The sequence below is a fragment of the Cavia porcellus genome, unplaced genomic scaffold (genome assembly GCF_034190915.1).
Source record: "Cavia porcellus strain 051 isolate PalLab524CR breed Dunkin Hartley unplaced genomic scaffold, mCavPor4.1 scaffold_26, whole genome shotgun sequence".
NCBI lineage: Eukaryota > Metazoa > Chordata > Mammalia > Rodentia > Caviidae > Cavia > Cavia porcellus.
Window position 1 is genome coordinate 46,599,847 of NW_026947509.1, and position 23,117 is coordinate 46,622,963.

The following is a 23,117-nucleotide window of genomic DNA, read 5'->3' on the forward strand; positions in this document are numbered from 1 at the left end:
TATTTATATACAATGGAGTTCTTTTCTGCCATAAAGAAGGGTAAACTTGAGTCATTTGAAGAAAAGTGAATGCACCCCAAGACCATAATCTTAAATGAAATAAATCAGGTCCACAACTTTAAATATCACATTATTTGTCATGTATGAGAATCCCGAAGGGTAGACAAGGAACAGAATGGAAGATGGATTCTGAGAAATAGGAAGAAAATGCTCAAAGGGAAAGAGTAACAAAGAGAGGATGGAGAGGGAAAGGAAGGAATGGGAAAAGAAAAAAAAAAGAATAGAAGGAAAAATTTGAAATAAAGTTCTTATAAATTGGGAGGGCCAAAAAAAATGCTGGAAGGGGAAAGGAATTGTCAACAAAAAGAATTCAGATATATTATATATAGGCTCCAGATCCTTATGATGAATGTGATTAATATGTATGGTAAGTATGTACAAGTAAAAAATATAAAGTTAAGAAACCTGTGCCTAATTAGGTAATCGTTGCTATATTCAGGATGAGACATTGGGCATTTCGATGGTCTCCTTTTAAAATCCTCATATTCCTCATGGCAATTGATCCTGTATTGTGCAATGCCAAGCCCAATCTGTTAATATCAGTTATGTTTTTCACATCAAATGTTATTTTTTTAAAAACACACATTTCTTTTTATTATTATGTGCAGTTTTCATTCATAGCTTTGAATATATATATATATATATATATATATATATATATATATTTATGACTTTAAAATCTTAATCTTTATGGCCTAAATTTTTTAACGCCCTTGTTTGCCAGCTCCATTTTCTCTGCTATTTCTGGGTCTGTTCCTATTGACTGTACTTTCCCTTGGTTTTATTCTTGTCTTTCTGCATGCTTACATGCTTAGGGAATTTGAATGGGTGTCCAGCAATGTGAAGTTCTGTTCTTCAGTGCTCATTGTACTGCATTCTATTTTATAGTTATTTTTCTACATATTTGAGTTGCTTTGGGGTCAATTTCATTTTTTCAAGATTTTTCTTCCAGGCTTGTTACGGTGACCAGCAGTGACCTTCATTTAGTGCTAATTTAGCTCTACCTTTCTGGCATCATGATTTTTGATAATCATTGTGGTTACTTTTGATTTAAGTCATTTTCTAAATATGTCAAAATTGAGGAAAATTTGTTTTTTAATACTATTTACTATTTTTAGTATAAATACAAATTTCCTTTTGTATCATTCTTTCCTCTGCCTGAAGAAATTTCTTTAACATTTTGTAAGTAAGTGACAATGTCTCAGGGTTTTTTCCCCTCAGTTTTGAAAGATACCTTCTCTGCATATAGAAATCCAGAGAGACAGGTTTTTTTTTTATAGTACTTTAAAGATGTGGTTCTACTCTCTCATGATTTGTTTTGTTTCCAGCAAGAAGTGTGCCTTTTTAATCCGCATTCCTCTAGTCCATGTGTATTTTTCTCCTACTTTTAAGATCCTCTCTTTGGATCTTATTTTTGTTTGGAGCAATTTCATTATTATGTTTTTTTATTTGGAGCAATTTCATTATTATGGTGTTGGTGTTGTTTTCTCTATGCTTCTTTTATTATATCGTGATCCCAGCTAAAGGGTTTCTTTTTTTTTTTTTAATTTAAGGAGAAAAGAAAAGAAAGAAAAAAAAACAGTGAAGGGGTACAAGTTATACAGATTTACAGAAGAAAAAAATGCGCAGTAGGAAATCACTAGTTAATGGATTACATATTGCCATCTTAGAAATAATTGTTCAAGTCACAAAATTAAAGCTTGTAGAGTGGACATTCCAACAATGATACTGCAAACATTTCTGTTCAATGATCCAATAAAACTCTGTGATATCATTTTCTATCTTATACATTAAAATATACATGCAGTTATATAGTTTAGAGCACTTTCTTTTCCTCTCTTTTGTACAGTGACTATTACACATTTTGGGTTTCATTGCTCCCACGGTTCTTATTGCTTTTTTGGAAGAGAGTAAAACCAAATGTGACATAACAGAACAGAATCGGTCAAGTCAAAAGGGTGGACATAATAGATAATATAAAAACATAATACAAGGTGATCAACAATGGTTACCATAATGCCTCCCGCTAGTTCTAATAGAATTGCCTATATCATTAGTTGTAATACAATTGAACAAAACTGTAAAGAATAAAACCGACAAAACCAAAACATTGGAGATATTGTAGGTCTTCAAAAGTAGATAAAAGTCAACGAGAATGGGCGTTATAATGAATCTCATTATCTTCTCAGCTGATGCCTAAACTTTCGAACCTGATACTATCCAGCAAAACAGAATAGAGGAACCTCAGTCAAAAACAAGATGGTGAGAGTAATACAGGGCTTCAAATTGAGATAATAGAAAGTCAAAGTGGGTTACTATATTATATCCTGCTATATTTTTCCCTTTAATTAAATGGATAAAAATAAAAAAGTAAATAATGGAGTGGAGATTGAGAAAAAAGAGGGTGTAACAGCGAAACAGGGCAGATCAAAACATAACCATTTAAGCAGAATAGTGTTTCACCACCAGATAATCCTGACCCAAAGATAGTTACCATATTGACTCCCTCCCTGAAGTCCTTGAGTACAACTTCATATACTGTAGCATTAAGTATATCAAAACAATGTAAAACCATTTAAGAGAATGACAGCATTATAGAGTATTTAGATTCGACTAACAGAAAATGAACAATGGTCTCTGTATAATCTCCTTGTCTTTAAAATGTTTTTGCTTATACTATCGTACATAACAAAATCCAATAAGATACAACCTGTTTAGACCATTGGAGACAGAAGAACAAAAGCTAGATGAGACTTCAAAACAAGATGGTACTAAATCAGCATTACCTATTAAGATGTCATTTTCTCCAAAAAAAGCTGTTCCTATCATCCAATCTTCTCTGTCTCATTTCTGTTGAGCTCTTTTTCTGTCAGTAGCTGTCAGTTTGTCTTCTTCATTTTGTTCTCTGCTCCATTCGTTGTCGCCTCCCCGCCACTATTTCTGGGTTCTTTGTATTTTTCTTTTTTTAGAATATCCTGCAATACTTTCTGTAGGGTTGAATTGGTGGTTGCAAATTCCCCCAGTTCCTCTTTATCCTGGAAGCACCTCGTTTTTCCATCAATTTCCAGGGACAGTTGTGCAGGATATCTCAATCTTGGCTGGAGATTATTATCTTTCAAAGCTTGAATTATTTCTCCCCATGCTCTTCGTGATTTGATGGTTTGTGAAGAGAAATCTGCTGTAATTCTGATGGGTATTCCCTTGTAAGTGATCTGTTTCTTGTCTCTTACAGCTTTTAATATTCTGTTCTTGTATTGAATTTCTGGAATTTTTATTATTATATGCCTGGGTGTTTCTCTGTTAGGGTTGTAGGTAGCTGGGGTCCTGTATGCCTCATACATCTGAGTATCTTTACCTTTTGCTAAATTAGGAAAATTCTCCTGGATTATTTCTGTAAGTAGCTTTTGTAGTTCACTTGTTTGTGTCCCTACTTCTTCTTTTATGTTCTTAATCCTTAAGTTATGGCTCCTCTTATCATCTTCTTGTCTTTGTATTATTGCTGTGTGTTTCTTTGTTATTTTTAAGAAGTTTTTCATTTCATTCTCCCATGTTTCAAGTCTGCCCTCCAATTCAGATAGTCTGTCCTTAGTTTCTTTCAAGCTGTTATGCCAGTCTTGGATAGACTTCTTAATTTCTTGATAGTCCCTTTGAACCTGCTTCACATACTCAATGCTTTCTCTGTTTTCTCCATCAAGCAATTCTCCCCTCTTTTTCTGTTCTTCCATTCCACCATCTGCTTTTTCCTGGGTGGTGCTTAGCATTTCTCTAACTATTCTGCATACTTCTAGCTTCAGGTCATTGATAACTTCATTCCTGAATTGGTCTATGAGGCTCTCTATATGGCGCTTAATGTATATTGGTGCGGTGTCCACTATTGCCTGATTCTCAGGATTGGGGGCCGAGGAGCCTTTTTTGTTGCTTCCCTTCCCCATATTTTCTGTTCCTTATAAAATGCAATCTTACATAGGAGGCCCGGCTTCCCTGCCTGTCAGCCACAGCCTGATCAAATTGCGCTGGCTAGTTGTTCCCGCCCACCGCTGTGCCCCAGGGAGTTGCGGAGGAGGCAGCCTACGCAGGAGTCGGTCGCTCCTCCGGGCCACCGTCAGGCTCTGGGATCTGGGTTAGGCCAGCCTAGGGAGTCCGCCAGCAGCGTCACGCAGGCCAGGCACTTTTCACCAATCCCTTCCGAGAGGGGAATGTGTGGCTGGAGTTGCCACCGCGCCCTGCTCTTACAGGACTGCCTGAGCCCAGAAAAACCTCCGCTGGAGTCAAACTGTGGTAGGGGGTCAGTTTCTCGCTCACCTCGCCACCAGTCAGTTTTCGTGTACGCCTCCCTGGCCGTCCTGTTTCCGACTCCGTTCGCAGACTCCCGTTCCCAGAGCTCGGCGCGTCTCTCCTTGCCGAGCCGCTGTGGAGGCAGCCAGCCGCCGGGCGGCGGGAAACTCAAATCGCGGTTTCCAATGGCGCGGGGTCGAGCCTCCACACCGAGACTTTTCTGTTCCTATTTTAGCGCCAGGACTGTATTCTAAGTTGGATTCTCTCAGCCCAGTTCGTTCCTGAGTCAGCAGAGCATATCTCTACTGGTTCGTATCTCCTTAGTCCGCATCATTCCTGGCCTCTGAGCCGAGCCTTTCAGAGAGCCTTCAGTAGTTGCTGTTGTCTGTCCGCCATGTTCTCCTGCCTCAGCTAAAGGGTTTCTATTAGTAGTTTTGTGATTCTTCACTGCTAATTTCATTTCTGTCATTTTTGGCATCTATAGACTATTTTTCCTGGTTATGGATTATATCTTCCTTTTCCTTTGTCTGCCTCATATTTTTGACCACATACTAGACATTAAATTTACATAGTTAAGTTTATAAAAAACTTACAGAAAAAATAAAATCAAGAAAATAATCTCATTTATATTAGCTAAATAAAATAAAATAATTAGAAAGTTACCTAAGGAAGTGTAAGAATTATCACTGAAAGCAATCAAGAGCACATAATGGAGAAAGTCTTTGTGATAAATCATATGGGAGAACTGTATACACACATTCAGAGGACTGCAGTTAGACCCTCGTCTCACACCACGCGCAAAAGTTAACTAGAATTGGATTGAAGACTTCAGTGCAAGACCTGACATTAAAACAACTAGAAGAAAACAAGACGGGAAAATGTCCATGGAATTCATCTGGACAGTAAGTTTTCGGCTATGATCTGAAAAGCACAGACAGTAAAATCAAAACAGATGAATGAGATTATAGCAGAGGCACAAGCATGGGAACAATTCATGGAGGAGAGTGACCCAAGTAGAGAGAGAGCCGAAGGAATGAGACAAAAGACTAGGCAATCTGTATATCTAATAAAGTGGTGTTTTTGTTTGTGTACATATATATTTTTTGAGACAGGGTTTCACTATGCAGTGCAGGCTGACCTTGAGCATAGCCCTGGCTGGCCTTGAACTCCTAGTGATCCTTCTGTCTCTGTCTCCCTGGTGCTGGGATTACAGGCATGTGCTACTATGCCTGGCTGATAAAGTATTAATATCCAAGATATGTAAGGAATGCAAATAACTCAGTAGTAAGAAAAAATAACCCACTTATAAAATGGGCAAAAATGTAAATAAACATTTCTCAAAAGACAACATGCTTAACATCACTAATCATTAGAAAAATGTGAATTCACACTACAATGACAGATTACTTTATGCCTGTTAGAAGGTTATTGAAAAACACAGAGGAGCTTGGAAGGAAGAAAAGAGATCCTCCTCTACTGTTGAGTGGGAATGTGAACTGGTACAGTCGTGGAAATCAGTATGGAGACTGAAGTACCATATTATACAGCAACACCACTCCTGAGTCTGTACCCAAAGGAAATGGCATGTGGAAGAGACAGCTAGGTGCACCCTGTGTTCACTGTGGAGATAGAGAAACAACCTTAGTGTTCCCAGAGACAGAAGTTGCCAAAGCTGAAAGGCAAATTGCTAAACTCCATTATGTTGGAATTTTAAAATATCTTACTCATAGAAAAATTGCACAGATTTTCTTCAGGATATCTTTCAAACAGTGTGACGAAGTTGACATTTAGGGTAATTACCCAAAAATTCATATTCTTTAAAAGTATCCATCAGAGTTTCATCAGGATAAAACATGTTGGTCTTTAAAGCTCTCTGACTACAAATGGATTAATTAAAAATCAATTCAAGTATGGGAACTGTTCACAAAAAGTTGGAAATTATATCATCCAGATCAAATAAAAAAACTCAAATATCAAAAATTGTGGGAAATAACTGAAGTGGAGCTTAGAAGGAAACTGGTGACTTTCAAGGGCTTTGCTAGAAAAGAAAGGAGAAAACATGACGATCACATGAAGCTATCTAATACTTATGTGTGGAATAAATTTAAAAAAAAAAAACCTCAAGCCCATCCTTCTGGTTCACGTCTGGAATCCTACAACTCTGGGAGGCTGAGGCAGTAGGAATGCAAGTTCAAACTCAGCCTGGATAACGTAGCAAGGTCTTGTCTCAAATTTTTTTTTGAACAGGGCTGGGCATGTAGCTTATTGTACACACACACACACACACACACACACACACACACACACATAGATACACATGTATATTTGTAAATATATAAATGTGTTTCTAATGCATATTTCTAAAAATTTTCAAGTAACATAGGATGATGGGAAAACAAAACAAATAAAAAATGGAACAACAGAGAATAAAATTTGTTAGATTAAGCTTTAACCTATCAGTATTTATTTAAAACAAATACTCTATACCAATAACAGAGACTTTGAATCTATTAAAAAATGGCCCAAATGTATGCTACTTATAAAACATTTATATAAATGTAATTATAGACATTGGTTATACACATGGAATAGATATTATTCAGCATTAACAAAGAACAAACCATCGATACGTGTAATAACTTGGACAGTATCTCAAGGCCGTAACAGCTAATCAATCTCCAAAGGTCTCAGACTATATGACTTTTATACAGAGGATGAAAGACAGAATCATAGAGATTTGAAACATTAATGGCTGTCAGATGTTTAGAGTGATGGGAGGCAGAGGGGCAGGAGTGACCCCGAAGGTATATGGGGATTGAGCAAAACTGATCTTGGAGCTTGTGTAACAGTTCTGGATCTTGGTCTAAGTGATGGTTGCAAAAATGTACATATGTGATAAAGTGCCACAGACCTAGAAATAAGGACATTACATCAATGTCAACTTTCAGGCTTTGATATTTTAGTATAATTATGCATGATGTAACCATTGGAGAGTGCAGGAGGAGGTATGCATTGAACCTTTCTTAACTATATTTTTCCATTTACGAGAGACCATAATTTTAAAATTTAAAAAATTACAAAGGAATAAAGTATTGATATATATATATATATATATAAAACACATATATAAATGATGATTATCAAAGCAGTATGTTGATAGAAATATACTGTGTATTTCTAAAAAGTCTAAGTACAACTTAGAGTACAGTATATAAAGTCTGGAAACAGGGAAAGCTAATTCATGGCGACATAAATTGGAATAGTAGTTCCCTAATGGTGTGGATAGTGGGACACTTGGTCTAGCAAGGGCCACGAATGAATGTACATTATCAGCCCTGTAAAGTGTTCTTTTTAGGTATACACATTTTACTGCCCATGAGTTACAGCCAAGAAAACCTGCATTTCAAAAATGACACGGTATTTTTAGCAGTTTCCTGGTGAAGTGGTCCTATTACATATGTGACTGTCTCTTCCCCCACAGCAAGAGTTCTTCGAAAGCCTTTATACCTTATACACGATTGGTTATTCCATCTCCTTTGGTTCCTTGACTGTGGCAATTCTCATCATCGGCTACTTTAGGTGAGTGATTCTTAATCACTTTTTCCATAAACGGACATGTTCTGATTCCTATTCATAGAAGACAAAGATCTCACAAATCTGTGCCCCTAAAATTTTCCCCCCCAAAACATTTTTTTTTGGACACAGAGTCTCTCTATTTCAGGTTAGCCTTGAACTCACCACGTAGCCTAGGCTGGCCTTGAACTCATTGATAATCTTCCTGTCTCAGCCTCCCTCTTGCTAGGATTATAGGTGTGTGCCACCATATCTGGCCCCCCAAAATATTTGAAGTTAAACCTAATGTTATTATATTATTTGACAATCCATTTTTCATTACTAGTTCAAGGGTTTTGGGGTAAACCTAAAACATCAGAGCTATAATATCTAACAATAGACCTGTATTTCATTATATTTTCCTGCAAAGTAATGTAGTAAAGAGTCCAGTGAGTTATGATAATAATAGTTTATGTTTCCCAAATAATTTTTGTGTCACTGGACAAATTCCAAATTGTTTGATATTATCACATAAAAGTACAGGGTTTTTAGATTTTGTTGTAAATGTGTGTGAAATTGAATTCAGCTTAATATAAATCAACACAAATGCTTGAGCATCCAAAAAGAGATATAAAAGAGATTCTTTAGAGGATGCATATAGTTGTGATGCTCACAGTTGATTTGTGATGTCAGTATTTGTCAAAACAAGTAGTATACAAGGTGAGAAGTGCTGTGAGGGGCTGCCCAGAAGTTTGCTTTAATGTTTGGGAGCGTGCAGTAATTTGGAAAGGAGAGAGGGCAGTGAAGTTGTGCACCTTTAGAGGAAAAGAAATCTGAAACAATACCTGGGAGTAACATTTAACCAAAATATGAGACCTTGTAAGAGAACTGGATTCTTGTTTCTCCTCCTGGCCCTGCATGGTTTCTGTCGGCTCATGAAAAGGGTGAGTTGGCTCCTTGTTTCTCCTCCTGGGCCTGCATGGTTTCTGCAAGCTCATGGGAAGGACAATTCTGAACACACTTAAAAACGCTTAGCTAGACTGAGAAAAAAAGAGACTTGAATAAATAAATCCAAAGTCAAAAAGGAAGCTATTGTGACCAAAGCTGCAGAAATACAAAGAATCATTAGAGTCTATCACGAAAACTGTGCACCAGCAAATTTAGTCACCCACAAGGCATATATTGACTTCATGCTTGGTAAGCATGCAGCTTACCAAGATTGCATCATGAAGAAACAAAAAATCTTGACAAAGAATGAGTAATAAGATTGGCATAGTAATAAAAAGTCTACCGTCAAAGAAAAGCTTAAAACCTGATGGTTTCATTGCTGGGTGATAGCATATTTAAAGAACTAATCCTGTTTCTTTGTAAACTATTCCCAAAAATTATAGAGCAAGGAAGTCTTTCAGATTCATTCTATGAGATCAGCATTATTCTGGTACTAAAATGAGACAAATAGGCAACAAGAAAGACTAATATCTTTGATGAGCATCATTGCAAAAACCCTCAACAAAATACCAGTGAAGTGAACCAAACAGCACATTAAAAAGATTACCGTCATGATCAAGTGGAATTCATCATAGGGATGCAAGAATGGTTCAACATATACGAATCAGTGGAGAGATACACCAACCACATCCACAGGATGAAGGTCAAAAACCACATTAAGCTTTTTGAATAGAAGGGTATAACACGATCAGATTTGTGGGATTATAGACAGCTTCTCGCTAACAGTCTTGACAAATTGAGATGGCATTTATCTTTCTATCTTCTAGAAACTGAGGCACTGTGTCCAGGGTCAGAAGGTCATAGAGGGTAAAGCTGTAAATGGAACCCTTGTCTTCTATTACAGCAGCTTAGCTCTGGTTGTTCAGCATAATAGACAAGTATTTATTTATTCACCAGTACTGGGGGTTTATTCATCAGTACCAGAGAATACTGAGCTACGTGCTCAACCACCCTTTTCAAATTATATTTTGAGACTAAGTCTCACCAAGTTGCCTAGACTGGGCTTGAACTTCTGATTTCCTGCCTCAGCCTTCTAAGGAGGATTCCACACATGTACCACCATACTGGCTTATGAGTCTTGATAAGACAAAAAAGCAGCTATTTCAGGAGGATACAAATGGCTAAATGACCATTCTTCAGTTTACATAATCATCACGTATTTAACTGTAGATTATTTATAATTGGGGCACAATTACTTTCTGTAAAATGAGTCTACTGTACTTTGCAAAAACATTACATAAAAATTTCAGAAACATTTTATAAACAAAATATTCCTTTAGTAGGATAGTAAATAATGTTGAGTCCATTGAAAGTCAAAATCTATATTATACAGAAATATGTAACAATTATGACTTTACCTGACACCTTATCTAGCCAAATACCATATGAGTTAATTTTTTTTATTGCACAGAGGACACTTTCTAGGAGGAATGAATGAGTGAGGGATTCCATCTAAGCCTAGTGGTCATAAATACATGTTCATAACATATTAATGCTCACACTCCAAAAATCTGTTTGGCTCATTCTCATTTGAATATTGTTTTCTATGTAAAGAAATGTAAACCCGACACAAGAATACATACTGTTTGATGCTGTTTTTATAGAAGTCAAGCATGGGGAATTAATCCCTGATGTTACTTTCGGTCAGCCACTGATTGGAAAGATGGATTCTGACATCTGGATAATGTTCTGTTCTTGGTCTGGCTCCTGATAACATGGATATGATAGCTTTGTGAAACTCGTGTGTGGATTTGTCCACTTTTATGCTATGTCCACTTTCTTCTATAGATGTTATAAATTTTAAAAAGTATTCCATATCAGTCACAGCACACATGCAGTTTAGTATCATTTGAAACAGGGATTTTTAAATGAGAGTATATTAATAACATAATTATAAAAATATATTATCAGTTTAAAATATCCTACTCCCTTATACATGAATGCTTTACCAGTTTTGGAAGGAAAGTAGTATATATGTGGCAGAGACATTGTATATTTAAGTTTTAGCTTTCTAACAGTCCTTTTGATCAGATTCTCTAACCTTTTCCTTAGTCTCTTTTTCCATGAAAATTAAAAATATATCTTATGGGGAATAACTTTCTATACTCCCAGTGAATAGCACTGTGGCTACTTACAATGTACTATAATATTTAACGCTTCAAACTCTGAATAAATATAATAACAAATCAAGATACATTTGAAATTAATCATTAAAAAGTTGCATTTTAGTTTTAAACCCCAGTTGTTATTGAAAACATAATAATGGATTTCTTTTTTTTTGGGGTAGCTGGGATTGAACTCACAACTGCGTGTTTGCAAGGCAAGCACTTACCACTGAGCTAAACTCCCAGCCCACAGTAATGGGTTTCTGTCTTTGATTTTACCATATTTTCCTCTTTTGGGAAGAGAATTCGGGTTCGTTTTATTTTTTTCTCCTTTTTCCAATTTTATCCAGACGTGAATCCTGGCTGTTTCTCCCCACAGGCGATTGCACTGCACTAGGAATTACATCCACCTGCACTTATTCATGTCTTTCATGCTGAGAGCTATAAGCATCTTTGTCAAGGACAAGGCGGCCCAGGCTCACCTGCGAATAGGGGAGTTGCAGTCCCTGATGGTGCAGGATGACCTACAGAATTCCATCGGAGTGCCTTCTCTGGACAAGTCACAGTATGTAAGTGTTTTCACCATTTTCTTTCAGTATGATTTTCAGCACATGACAAGTAAGTGAAATTTCACTGTCCACTAAGCATTTGTTGCCATGTTTTGGCTTTTTTTGGTCTCTGAATTACCTAAATTAAGTGATTGATGCTTTCTTCCTCAATTTGCCCTCTCTTATTTTGTTAGTCAACTTTTGGTAGCCATGATCAAATATCTGAGCTAAAAAGCTTCAAGGAGAAAAGATTTCTCTTGACTCATGGTCAGCCTGTGGTTGGCTGGCTGCAACACAGAAATATCATGGCAGACAGGGATGGTGGTGGGAAGCTGCTTACCTCACCGGAACCAGGAAGTACAGAGGGAAGGAAAGATCCAGAAAGAGAGGGCAGGACTGGGGAGCATATGCCTCCTTCAAAGGGAGCCACATCTCCTAATAGTCCGTTCAACTCAAACTCATCAATGAGTTAGTTAACTGGTGAGTTCAGTGCCATAATCCAGTGACCTCCCTAGGTCTCACCTCTGAGCATTGGTGCACTGGAGATGATCAATACAAAATCTTTAAGGGACACTTCCTATTGAAACCATCAAGTCTCACCATTCATTTTAGAGTCTGAAAAATGTCCTTGGGCTATTTCCTCCAGAACATTCTAGAATGTACTATAAAAAACTTATAATTGGACTAACATTTGATGTATAGACCATAGCAACTCTCATGGGTCACTGCTTTTGAAAGTAAAAAAGCAAAAACAAGCAAGCCAGCAAGCAAACAAAAAACCCCCAACTCGTCAGTGAAACTAGTGATTTGGTGTTTAGGAGTCTATAATAGTTTCACATGAGGTGAGAGAGGGAGCCAGGAGGGGGGGCCTCCATGAGTGAGCCCAGGTCCACAGAACTACTCAGCCCATTCATAGATCCACGAGACAGGAGGAATTCACCGTTTTAAGTCATTAACTTTGGGGGCAGTGTGTTTGCTGCAATAGCAGCATAAGAAGTCTGGAATGAAATTCATGGTAGTGAAATAGATAATATTTTCTTCTTTGGGATTCCTTATACGTCCCATGTTCTCTGAAAATCATGTATTATTTTTATAAAGGGAAAATTTATGAAAAGGTGACATTTTTGTAACTTTTAAAATAAAAAGTACTATGTTAACATTAGAATTAAATCTGTACTCTTAAAAAGCTACATTAAAATGATTTCATTCTTGTCTTTTACTTCCTCAACCTCCTTTTTTTTTAGAGGAGATGCACTGATTTATGGAAAAAGAAACAAATACTTTTTAAAATTGGCACCCCAAATAACAGTGGGTTCTAATATGATGTAATTTTGGTTCATTTATAACAGATTGGGTGTAAGATTGCTGTTGTGATGTTTATTTACTTCCTGGCTACAAACTACTATTGGATCCTGGTGGAAGGTCTCTACCTGCATAATTTAATCTTTGTGTCTTTCTTTTCGGACACTAAATACCTGTGGGGCTTCATCTGGATTGGCTGGGGTAAGACACTTAAGTCTTCTTTCCTTTTAAACTGGTCATGTTCTTAGGCCAGATGCTTAGGAGGATGCTTTGAAGGAAATTTAAGGCTTCTTATTTTTAGTCTGCTATCTGTATAACTGCTAGGCTTACACTTTTTGTCAGTATTCTGCTTGATCGATAATTTCTTCCTAAAAATTCTGGATTTTGAATTTCTAAACTATAATAATGTATCTTCAATTGGGATTTCTAGGTTGTATACTGTGAGTTCTCGCAGGAAATGTGTAGGATGATATTGACTGCATTTAGTAAATTCAAAGCACAAACTAATTATGGAGATTTACTATGTCTTTTAGAAGATCATTCAAATTACTTTTCGCAAGTTACTTTTTAAAAAAAGGACATTCAGCTTACATTTGAAAAAATGACAGTATTGGAATAATTACTGGATTAGACACTAACTCAGCATGACATGGAGAAAAACATATTGTTTGTTAAAATTTAGGAGAAATTAAAACTCATATAGTGTATACTTTAGATACAGACTAATCTTGAAAGTAGCAGTTACAGATCTAAGTTGCTCTTCATATTCTAATTATGAGGTGTTCAGTGTAGGAAGAAGAATCACTAAATTGGCTCAAGACTCAATTTGAAGATATTGTTTCCTTCCCTTTAAATCACAGTACTTTTCCTGTTTTGCCTTAACATTGTTTTAATGAGTGACAATGGGAAGTAAGTTGTAGGGCCTTTCCTGATAACTAGCTAATAACCTTTAAAAGAGAGTCAAATTACTGTAAAACTTTATTTACTATAAAATAATAAGTGTTGTGAATAAAGCTTTATTTCTGAAAGCAGCTTATCTTGTTTAAGGCTCTCTGATTGTTTTCAGATAACATAAAATCAGAATTTTCTTTTTTATTCTCTGAAAAAACAGATTTTCATAACCAAATAAGACAGTAACAATAGTTATCACACTGTGTATTGTTGTCTTCAAAGCAGTTACTCAGAGTGCAAGATATAAACAAATTCTTACAAAAAAAGAAATGAACAGAAAGCACAAAATTTTATCTTGTTTGTTGAGTTTATTTGTTAACCCCTGTTTGCAGCACACAGTGATTACATTCCTTGTGGGAAGTTGGTGTTGGCCATAACTCGTCTTAATTCTTTTTGGTTGTCTTGTCCTCCTCTCCCTCCCCCCTCCCTCCATCTCTTGATCTTCCCACGTGAGAAACCTCTGTCTTCTGCTTCCTGATTTGCAGGCCCTTTTGATAACGTAGTCCATGGTAATTCAATTTCATACTTTTCCCCAATGACATTATTTATTGATTTCATTGAAGAAGGGAACTTGTTTTGAGTCCTTTATTGCTCATTTGGTCTGAGTTGTCATATCTTTAAGCTCTCTTCAGCTAGATAAATACTTAGAAATAGATACATTATTTACATTGATTTTAATGATTTTTAACAACAAACTGGAAGGAAAGGAAAATTAATAGTCCAAAGAGGAATATATGGCATATTCGATGTTTTCTAGGCTGAAGGCAAATATATATCAAATGACTGTTTTACTTTATTTTTTTCAACAAACTGGAGGTAAAGTTACTAGCAATGAGAATTGTTTCTTTCTTTTTTTTCTTTCAAACACCACCTTATCTTTGCCTCAGTTTTGCCTAGATAAGGCACTTTATTCTCATCATCCATTTTATGCTTCATCTATATATTTTGTTTTGTATTTTATTTCTGTATTTTAAAGATTTCTGTCTTGTTTTTATCATTATTGAATGTGGTGATTGACCTGTATACAAAATCATCTGTCATCTGCAGCTGTCAAGTGAAAGGCCAGTATATGAAACATACTACATAAATGAGCCTATCGTGATAATTTTGTGTAGTCTTGTCCTTGTGGCTAAGCATATTCATGCAGAAAATATTCTGTTATTTCTGCTTCCAATTTTATTATCTCTGTATAAAATGATCTTAATCCAGCAGATATACTTCAATCATCCATTTCGCAGTTGATATGATTTAAATACAGACATATGTGTTGAAGTCCATGTCTTAGTCTATTTTATGTTTCCACCACAAAATCCTTGGAGCTGGATGATTTACTTTTACTTTTAATTAATTTCATTGGTACATTTCAGAGATACATAATGAAAACAGTCATCATATGGAATTTGCACCTGTATGTGATGTATCTTCATCCTTTTTTTCCCACTTTACCTCTCCTCTCTTCAACTCCTCTACCCCTCCTTATTTATAAAAGGTTTGTTTCCACTTTTTCTTCTATTCTTTTTTCTTTTTCTCTTCCTTCCTTTACTCATCCTTAGTTCCCCTTCCCATTTGAACATTGTTTTCCCGTTTCCCAATATCTGTTATACACTTTGGTTCTTATTTACCCTTTTTGTTTCTCACACCAGAGAAACCATGCAATGTTTGAACATATGTGTCTGATTTATTTCACTTACTAGAATGATCTCAAAGTGCATGCATCCATTTACTTGAGACAAGTATTTGGTGTCTCAAGTATTTGGTGTTTCCAGGATTTAGCTATTACAAATTATGCTGCTATAAACACAGATTTGCATATACTGCTGTAGTATGATGCTTTTAATATGTTTTAGGTAGGTACCCAGAAGGGGGATAGCTGGATCAAATGGAACAAGTAGCTTTTATTGAGGAATCTTCACACTGATTTCCACAATGGTTGCACCAGTCTACACTAACATCAACAGTGGAGAAGGGTTCCTTTTCCCCAAAGCACCATCAGCATTTGCTACTTGTTGGTTTCTTGATAATAGCCATTTTTTCTGGATAACAGAATATTTTAATAACAATATTTTCAGTGTTGTTTTACTTTGCATCTCTCTAATGGCCAGTGATGTTAAACATTTTTTCATTTATTTATTGCCATTTTTACTTCTTCATCTGACAAGTGTCTGTTCATTTCAGATGCCCCACTTTTGCACTGGGTTTTTAAATTTGGGGGATATGATATTTATAGTTCTTTATATATTTTAGATATTAGTACTTGGGCTGAGGAATACCTGGAAATTTTTTCCCCACTTTGTGGATTGTTTCTTTATTTTGTTGGTTTGTTTTGCTGTGCAAAAGCTTTTCAATTTGGTGTAATCTCAGTTGATATTTTCTCTGCAATTGGGATTTTATTCATAAAATCTTTTGGCTACATTTATGACTTCAAGATTCTACCTATTCTGTAATCCAGCAGTTTTAGTATTTCTCTTTTAATATTTAGATCTTTGATCTATTTCAACATTAGTTTAGTGCTTGGTGAGAGAGATGTGTCTAGTTTTAGTCTTTGGCATGTGCAAAGCCAGTTCCCAGCATCATTTATTAAACAGGCTATGTTCTTTCCAGTGAAGGTGTTTGGACCCTTTGTCACAGATAAGGTAGCTGGATGTGCTTGGAGTTGGAACGGTGCTTGTAATCTGTTCCACTGCTCCTTGGGCCTGCTTTTTTTCATTACTACAATGCTGTTTTCATCACAGTAACTTTGTAGGTATAATTTAAAATCGGCAATTTTTATGACTCCTGCTTTGTCTCTGTTGCCCTGAATTTCTTTCACAATGCTAGGTCAATGAATTTTAGGACTGTTTTATCTAATTCTGTGATGTATGCAGTTGCTATTTTGACCAGGATTGTATCAAGGCTGCATACAAATTTTAGGAGCTATTTTCACTTTATTGGTTTTTCCTACTCAAGAGCAAGGGATGTCTTTCCATTTTCCAAGTCCTCTTCAGTCTCCTTTTTCAGAGTACTGTAGCTTTCAATGTAGAGTTTTTTTGAATTCCTCTGTTAGATTGATTCCTAAGTATTTTGTTTTTTTTCAATGCTATTGTGAAAGATGCAGTTTCCTTAAGTTTTCTCTTATTGAATTTGTTGTTTGTGTACAGAAATGTTATTGATTTTTGAGTGCTGACTTTGTGTCCAGTGACACTACTGAATTTGCTTGTTAAACCTAGAAATCTTTTGGTAGAGTTTTGGAGTCTTCTATGTGGAGTACGATATCATCTGCAAATAATGATACTTTATCTTCTTCCTTTCCAATCCTTATTAGTTTGATACTTTCTCTTGTGTAATTGGTCTGGTTAATATTTCCAGAACTATACTGAGTAAAAGTGATGATAGTGGACATTCTTGTCTTATTCTTTATTTTAGAGTGAAAACTTTCAGCTTTTGACATTTATGATGCTGGCTATTGGTTTGTTACTGATGACATCAGATTGAGATAAAAACCATCAATTCCAATTTTATGTAGGGTTTTTTTTTATCATATATGGGTGTGGAACTTTGTCAACTGCTTTTTCTGTATTTGTTAAGATCATCATGTGTTTTTGTTCTTAGCTCTTTTAATATGGTGTATTAGCTTATTGATTTGCATATGTTGAACCATCTCTGAATCTCTGTGGTGTATCCTGCTTGGTGTATATTCTGGTGTAATTTACTGAATTCTGTTTGCCAGCATCTTGTAGAGATTTTTTTGCATCTATGTTTTTATTAGAGAGATTGGCCTATAGCTCTCTTTTTTGGTTGGTATTAGTATTATGCTTTCTTCCGGGAATGAGTTTGGGAGTATTCTTTCCCTTTCAATTTCATTAGAGTTTGAGGGTAGTAGCATTAGTTCTGTAAATTTCTTGCAGAATTCAGCAGTATATCCATCAGTCCCAAGGCCTTTCTTTGTTTATAGTTGTTTTTAGTTAATTTTTCAGTTTCATTACCTGATATTGGCCTATTTAGAATCTTTATATCTTCTTGATTCAGCTTTGGTAATTCATTTGTATGTAGGAATCTGTATTTCTTCTGTGTTTTCCATCTTATTAGGGAATAAGTTCTTGAAAGAGGTATTGATGATCTTCTGTATTTATAGTGAAGAGTTCACTATGATTTCACTCTTTTTATTCTAGTTGTATGGGTTTGATTCTTTTCTTTCCTTTTTTCATAAAACTGGCCAAGAATTTCTTAATTTAATTTTATGCTTCAAAGAACCAACTCCTTGACTCATTGTTCTCTTAGTTTCAGTTCAGTTTCTGCTCTGATCTTCACCACTTCCTCCCACGTAAGAGCTCTGTGCTCAACTTGCTCTTCTCTTTTTAGAAAAGCTTGATGTTCAGCATTAGGTTTTCCTCATGTGAGAATTTTCCATGATATATTTCCCGCATTGGACTGTTTTTGTTGCATCTCATGTTCTGGTTATTATTGTTTAATTTCTTCTTTAATTTCATCTGTGACCAATTCATTGTTCAGGAGGGTATTATTTAATTTTTATGTGTTTTGAAGTTTTGTGATTTCTTTTGCCATTGATTTCCAGTTCTATTGCCCCATGGTCTGATAGTGTACATCAGGTAATTTCGGTTCTTTTGCATTTACTTAAGCATGTTCTGTGAGCTAATATGTGATATATTTTGAAGATAATCCTATGTGCAGCTGAGAAGAATGTGTATTCTGAACTTCTGGCGTGGGACAGTCTATGGAGATCTACTAAGTCCATTTGTTCAAAAATTTGATATTTTGATCTAGTTCATTTGTCTTTTTGTTGACAGTAGAGTGTTGAATTCCTCCATTATGATTGTTTTAGTGCTTATTTGATCTTTCATGCCCATTAGCATTTGTTTTATGTATATTTATGATTATTATGTTTTCCTCTTGAATTGTTCTCAAAGCAAGGATGTAGTGATCTTCTTTATCTCTTGATAAGACTTGTCTTGAAATCTACTTTGTCTGCAGATAGTACAGTGATGGCTGTATTTTCTTGGTTCTGGTCATTAGAATGTTATTTTTCATACTTTGATTTTCAGTCTATCAATTTCTTGTTGAGTTAGTTGTGTTTCTTGAATGTAGCATATTGCTGGATCTTGTTTTCAGATCTCTTCTGCTGGTCTGTTTGCTTTGATTGATGAATTGAGACCATTTACATTGATGGCTATAACTAATATGTATTGACTTATACTTGTCATGTTAGTTCCTGTTGTTGCTTCTCTTTCTTTCTCTTGTTTTACTTGATTTACATGGTGGGTTAGTTTTGTTAGGGTTCATGAAGTTTTTTAGGCTTTGTTATCTCTTTCTGGAATAACTTCAGAACATTTTGAAGTGCTGGTTAGTTGGTCATGAATTTCTTCGGGTGTTCTTTGCCATGGAAATATCTTATTCTCCATCAATTTTGAAAGATCATTTTGCAGGGTAAATCAATCTGTGTTAAAGTTGTTTTCTTTTAGGAGCTGAAATACTTCATTCCAAACTGCCCTAGACTTGAGGGTTTGTGTCGAGAAGTTTTCTGTAATTCTGATGGGCTTTTCTTTATAAGTGATTTGTTTCTTTTCTCTAATAGCTTTTTTTTGGTCTTTTTATCAGTACCAGGGATCAAACTCACGACTGCCTGCTTGCAAGGCAGGCGCTTATGTCACTGAGCTAAATCCCCAGCCCCTCTCTAATAGCTTTTAATATTCTGTACTTGTGTTAAATTTCTGGAATCCTAACTATTGTGTGGCTTGAGGTATATTTTTTTTGATCCTAGTTAGTTTGGAATTGTATATAATTCACTTATCTGAATGTCAAATTCTTCTTCCATGCTTGGCTTTTTATACCATTACTTACATAAACAGTTTTTGTTAATGTCATTTGCTCTATCTTCTGCTTTTTCATTGATTCTGATCAATCTTATATTATTTTTCTTTGTATACTTGGGATTGATATTTTGTGGTTCCTTGTTATTTTTAAGAAATTTTTCTTTTCATGATCGCTAATCATAGTCTTGTCTTCTAGATCTAATTTTTGTCTTCATATTGATTCATTCTACGTTATGTATTTTCAATTTCCTGGATATCTGATTGAAGTTGGTTTATAATTTTTTTTCTGGCACTGGGGATTGAACTCATGACCTTGTGCTTGCCAGGCAGGCACTTATGCTGCTGAGCTAAATCCCCAGCCCCTGATTGAAGTTGTTTTATGGATTCCATTTCTTTCCTATGTTGTGCATTCATGGTTTCCAGCATTTTTCTAAACTTCTCTGTTGTTGTTGTTTTAAATCTGTATCTTCTTTAGCGTCACTAATTATGTCCCTCATTGTGGTCACCATCTCTGAAGTTATCTAAGAAGTTATTTCTGATTTGATTCTTTCATTTGCTTGCTACTTCCACTGTTACTACTTCAGAGAGCCCAGGTGGGTGACTTTGGAATTGTGCCACCTCATTGCTCACTGGGTTTGTCTTTTGCAAGCCTGAAGTCTGTGCAAAGTCTTGAATCTGTGTCTTTTCATTTTGTTTTTTCAGTGTAACTCCTGTGTTGATGCTTGTAAGTTGTTTATCATTTTTATTGCTAGCATTAAGATGCCTTAGGAAATGACTTCTCAGATGCCTTCCAGATCTTGCTGGCCTTTGGGTTTTGCATCTGTGGCAAAATCCTATCTGTTCAATTTATTGAGGATGTGAAATTACTGCTTATTTGGTCTAGCCCTTTGTTTTTTGGCACTGGCCTATAGCATTGTTTGTAACTCCCAGGCAATTTTAATCTTGGCGTACAAAGAGAAACAACTGATTAGAACAAGTATGTCACCTTGGCTATAGTAGTATAATAAGTAATAAAAATATCATCAAACACACCCAAGAGCATGAGAAACTGTGATAACTATTAATTTTCAACCTTCAACTGTATGAAGATGATTCATAGTTATATAACAAAATGTAAAATGCAAACCACATTTTTACAATCAAATATTCCCACAATGTGGCAATTTTACCTTCACAGAGAAAATTTAAAATAGGTTAGGTAAAAAATAGAGCACTGGAAAAGGAGAAAGTTTTAGCAGGAATGCAAATAGAGAAAGGAAGCTTCTACAAGTTTTGGGAACTGGTGAAGAAGACAGGAGGGAAAGAAAGAAGGGAGGAGCAGAAATGAGAACAGAAAAAAAATCTAGAAATGATGTTCTCACTCATATAAAAAACAAGAGCAATCAATGAATTAAAAAGACAAAAATATATTAAAAAATAAAAGAGTAAAGAAAGCAAAGCAAAAAAAAAAATAAGTACACTTCAGCTTGTCTCTGCTGTCACTGGTTAACAGAGCAGACAGACAGAGCCCAGATCCAGGTTGAATGATCCCAGTAAACCAGCAGTAGATTTCTGATGGTCAGTAGTCCCCCTAGTTTTGGATGTCTAATTCCAAATACAGCAACACAAGGAAGAGAAGGAGGAGGGAGTGGGTCCCCAGGACTTAGCACAGATCTGAAGGAAAAATTAAAGCTCACAGGGTGGGTGAAGAGAGGGACCAAAATCCAGAAAGCAGAGGGAGCAAGAGATGGTTTTTCCCTGACACTCAGCTCGTGATGTGGGAGGGGCATCTCAAACTGAAGGAGCACAGTGATGCTGCCAAACCCAGAGGACTCCATGGAGAATGCACCAGTGGAACAGAGCAGGTGATGCTTTTGGGTCCTGGCTGTGAGGCAGAGACCTGAGTTTTTGAGCCCACAACACTCCAAATGCCTCCTGCTGTCTTGAATTTGACTGCCTGCCAGTTTGAACTCAGCTCCCTGACCTCCTGCCAGCTTGAACTGGATAGTGCCTCACTCTGACTCTTGGAGCCACTAGATAGAGTCAGTCCACAGCTGCTCTGAGTCCTGAGTTCAGTTGGCCCCCTTCCAAAATGGCTGCTGGCCAATTGTCCTCTCCTGGCTGGGGTGTCTGAACCCAAATCATTCACCAGCCACTGCAGTCTCCAGCATCAGCTGCTAATTGTTAGTACTACAATGTGTAACGAATATGGGAAAAAATTCTTAGGCTTAAATTCAATATGGTCTCTGAATTTTTTCTGATGACAGGGTTTCCAGCAGTGTTTGTTGTGGCCTGGGCAGTGGCACGAGCAACTCTGGCTGACACCAGGTGAGTAAAACCCAGAAGAGATGGAGAGTGAACACAGGTTTCTCAGACTCAGATTTCCTGCTTGGAGTCTACGCTGGCTGCTCTTCCTGATGCCACTGTCCTGTGGGGAGGGACATCATGTGGGAAGTGGCAACAGTAACCTCCAAGACATTAGCAGCAGATTTCTATCCCAAAGGCCCTCAGACAGAAAGACTCACAGACTAGGTTGAGATACCTGAGCTCCCCGGTGTATGAAACCAGTCTAACATGCGGTGAGAATGAGCATGCTGGGACATGGTGTGAACAGGCACAGCAATATTCCTACTTCCTGTCTTTTTCCTGCATAACAACCTTCCCAATTTTAGTGTGGATGCGAGGGTCAGAGGTAGGAGGTTGCACTATGGGGGCCACTAGTCAGATTCTTGCAGGGCCAGTGACACGTGCTGGCTGATTTAGAGACACAGGAGCAGGTCCATTTGTCATAGCTGTACATTCTCCGCCTGATGAGCTCTGTGCTTTATTTTCATCCTTGCAAAGGAAGTACAAGAATGAATTTTACCACTAAGTAGCTGAATTAAGACTTCAAGAATATTGAGCACTCCTGAAATAAAATATTGGGAGTACTTTATTTCATTTTATCTGTTTAGTATGTCATAAATGTTTAGCTTGTAGTTGTCTCACGTATCTTTATTTCCTACACCTAACACATGTGCTCTAGATATTATCACTTGTTTTTATTTAATGCAAGCTATGTGTTTCATTCATTCCATTTGCTTTCTTCTAAGAGCAGAAAGGTAGCATAATATACTTTACTATCCACTGGTTACCTATGTTGTATATATTTAGTTAGCTTCTTGGAAGCTGTGTTAGTTACCATTGCCATTGTTGGAACAAAATATCTGATACCTGCAATTTAAAGGAGGAGATACTCATTCAGCTCATGCTTTCAGAGAGTTCAACCCATGCTCAGTGGGCTTCAAGGCACAAATGGCATGGTAGACGGTCCTGGCAGAGGGAAACTCCTTAAACCATGGCAGCGAGGAAGCAGAACAAGAGAGACTGCAAGAGGTCAGGGGCCAGATATAGGCTCCAAGGGTAGAAGTGTCCTGTACTAATCCTGTGGGTGCGTCTCAAGCCAGTCAAGTTGACAATCCAGTGCAACTGTCACAGGAACATCTCTTAAATGCCATCAATATCCTTTTTTGAATTAGTAGGTATTTCCT

At 36.5% G+C, this 23,117-nt stretch overlaps 1 protein-coding gene across 1 annotated transcript in view; it reads left to right on the forward strand.

Moving 5' to 3' along the window:
- The window catches only part of Pth2r (parathyroid hormone 2 receptor), a 92,024-nt gene that overhangs the window by 35,021 nt on the left and 33,886 nt on the right, over positions 1-23,117 (forward strand). The window contains exons 5-8 of the mRNA XM_063237386.1: positions 7,817-7,914; positions 11,380-11,569; positions 12,898-13,051; positions 21,855-21,915. Coding sequence (XP_063093456.1) covers positions 7,817-7,914; positions 11,380-11,569; positions 12,898-13,051; positions 21,855-21,915 — 503 coding nt within the window. The remainder of the gene's footprint in view (positions 1-7,816; positions 7,915-11,379; positions 11,570-12,897; positions 13,052-21,854; positions 21,916-23,117) is intronic.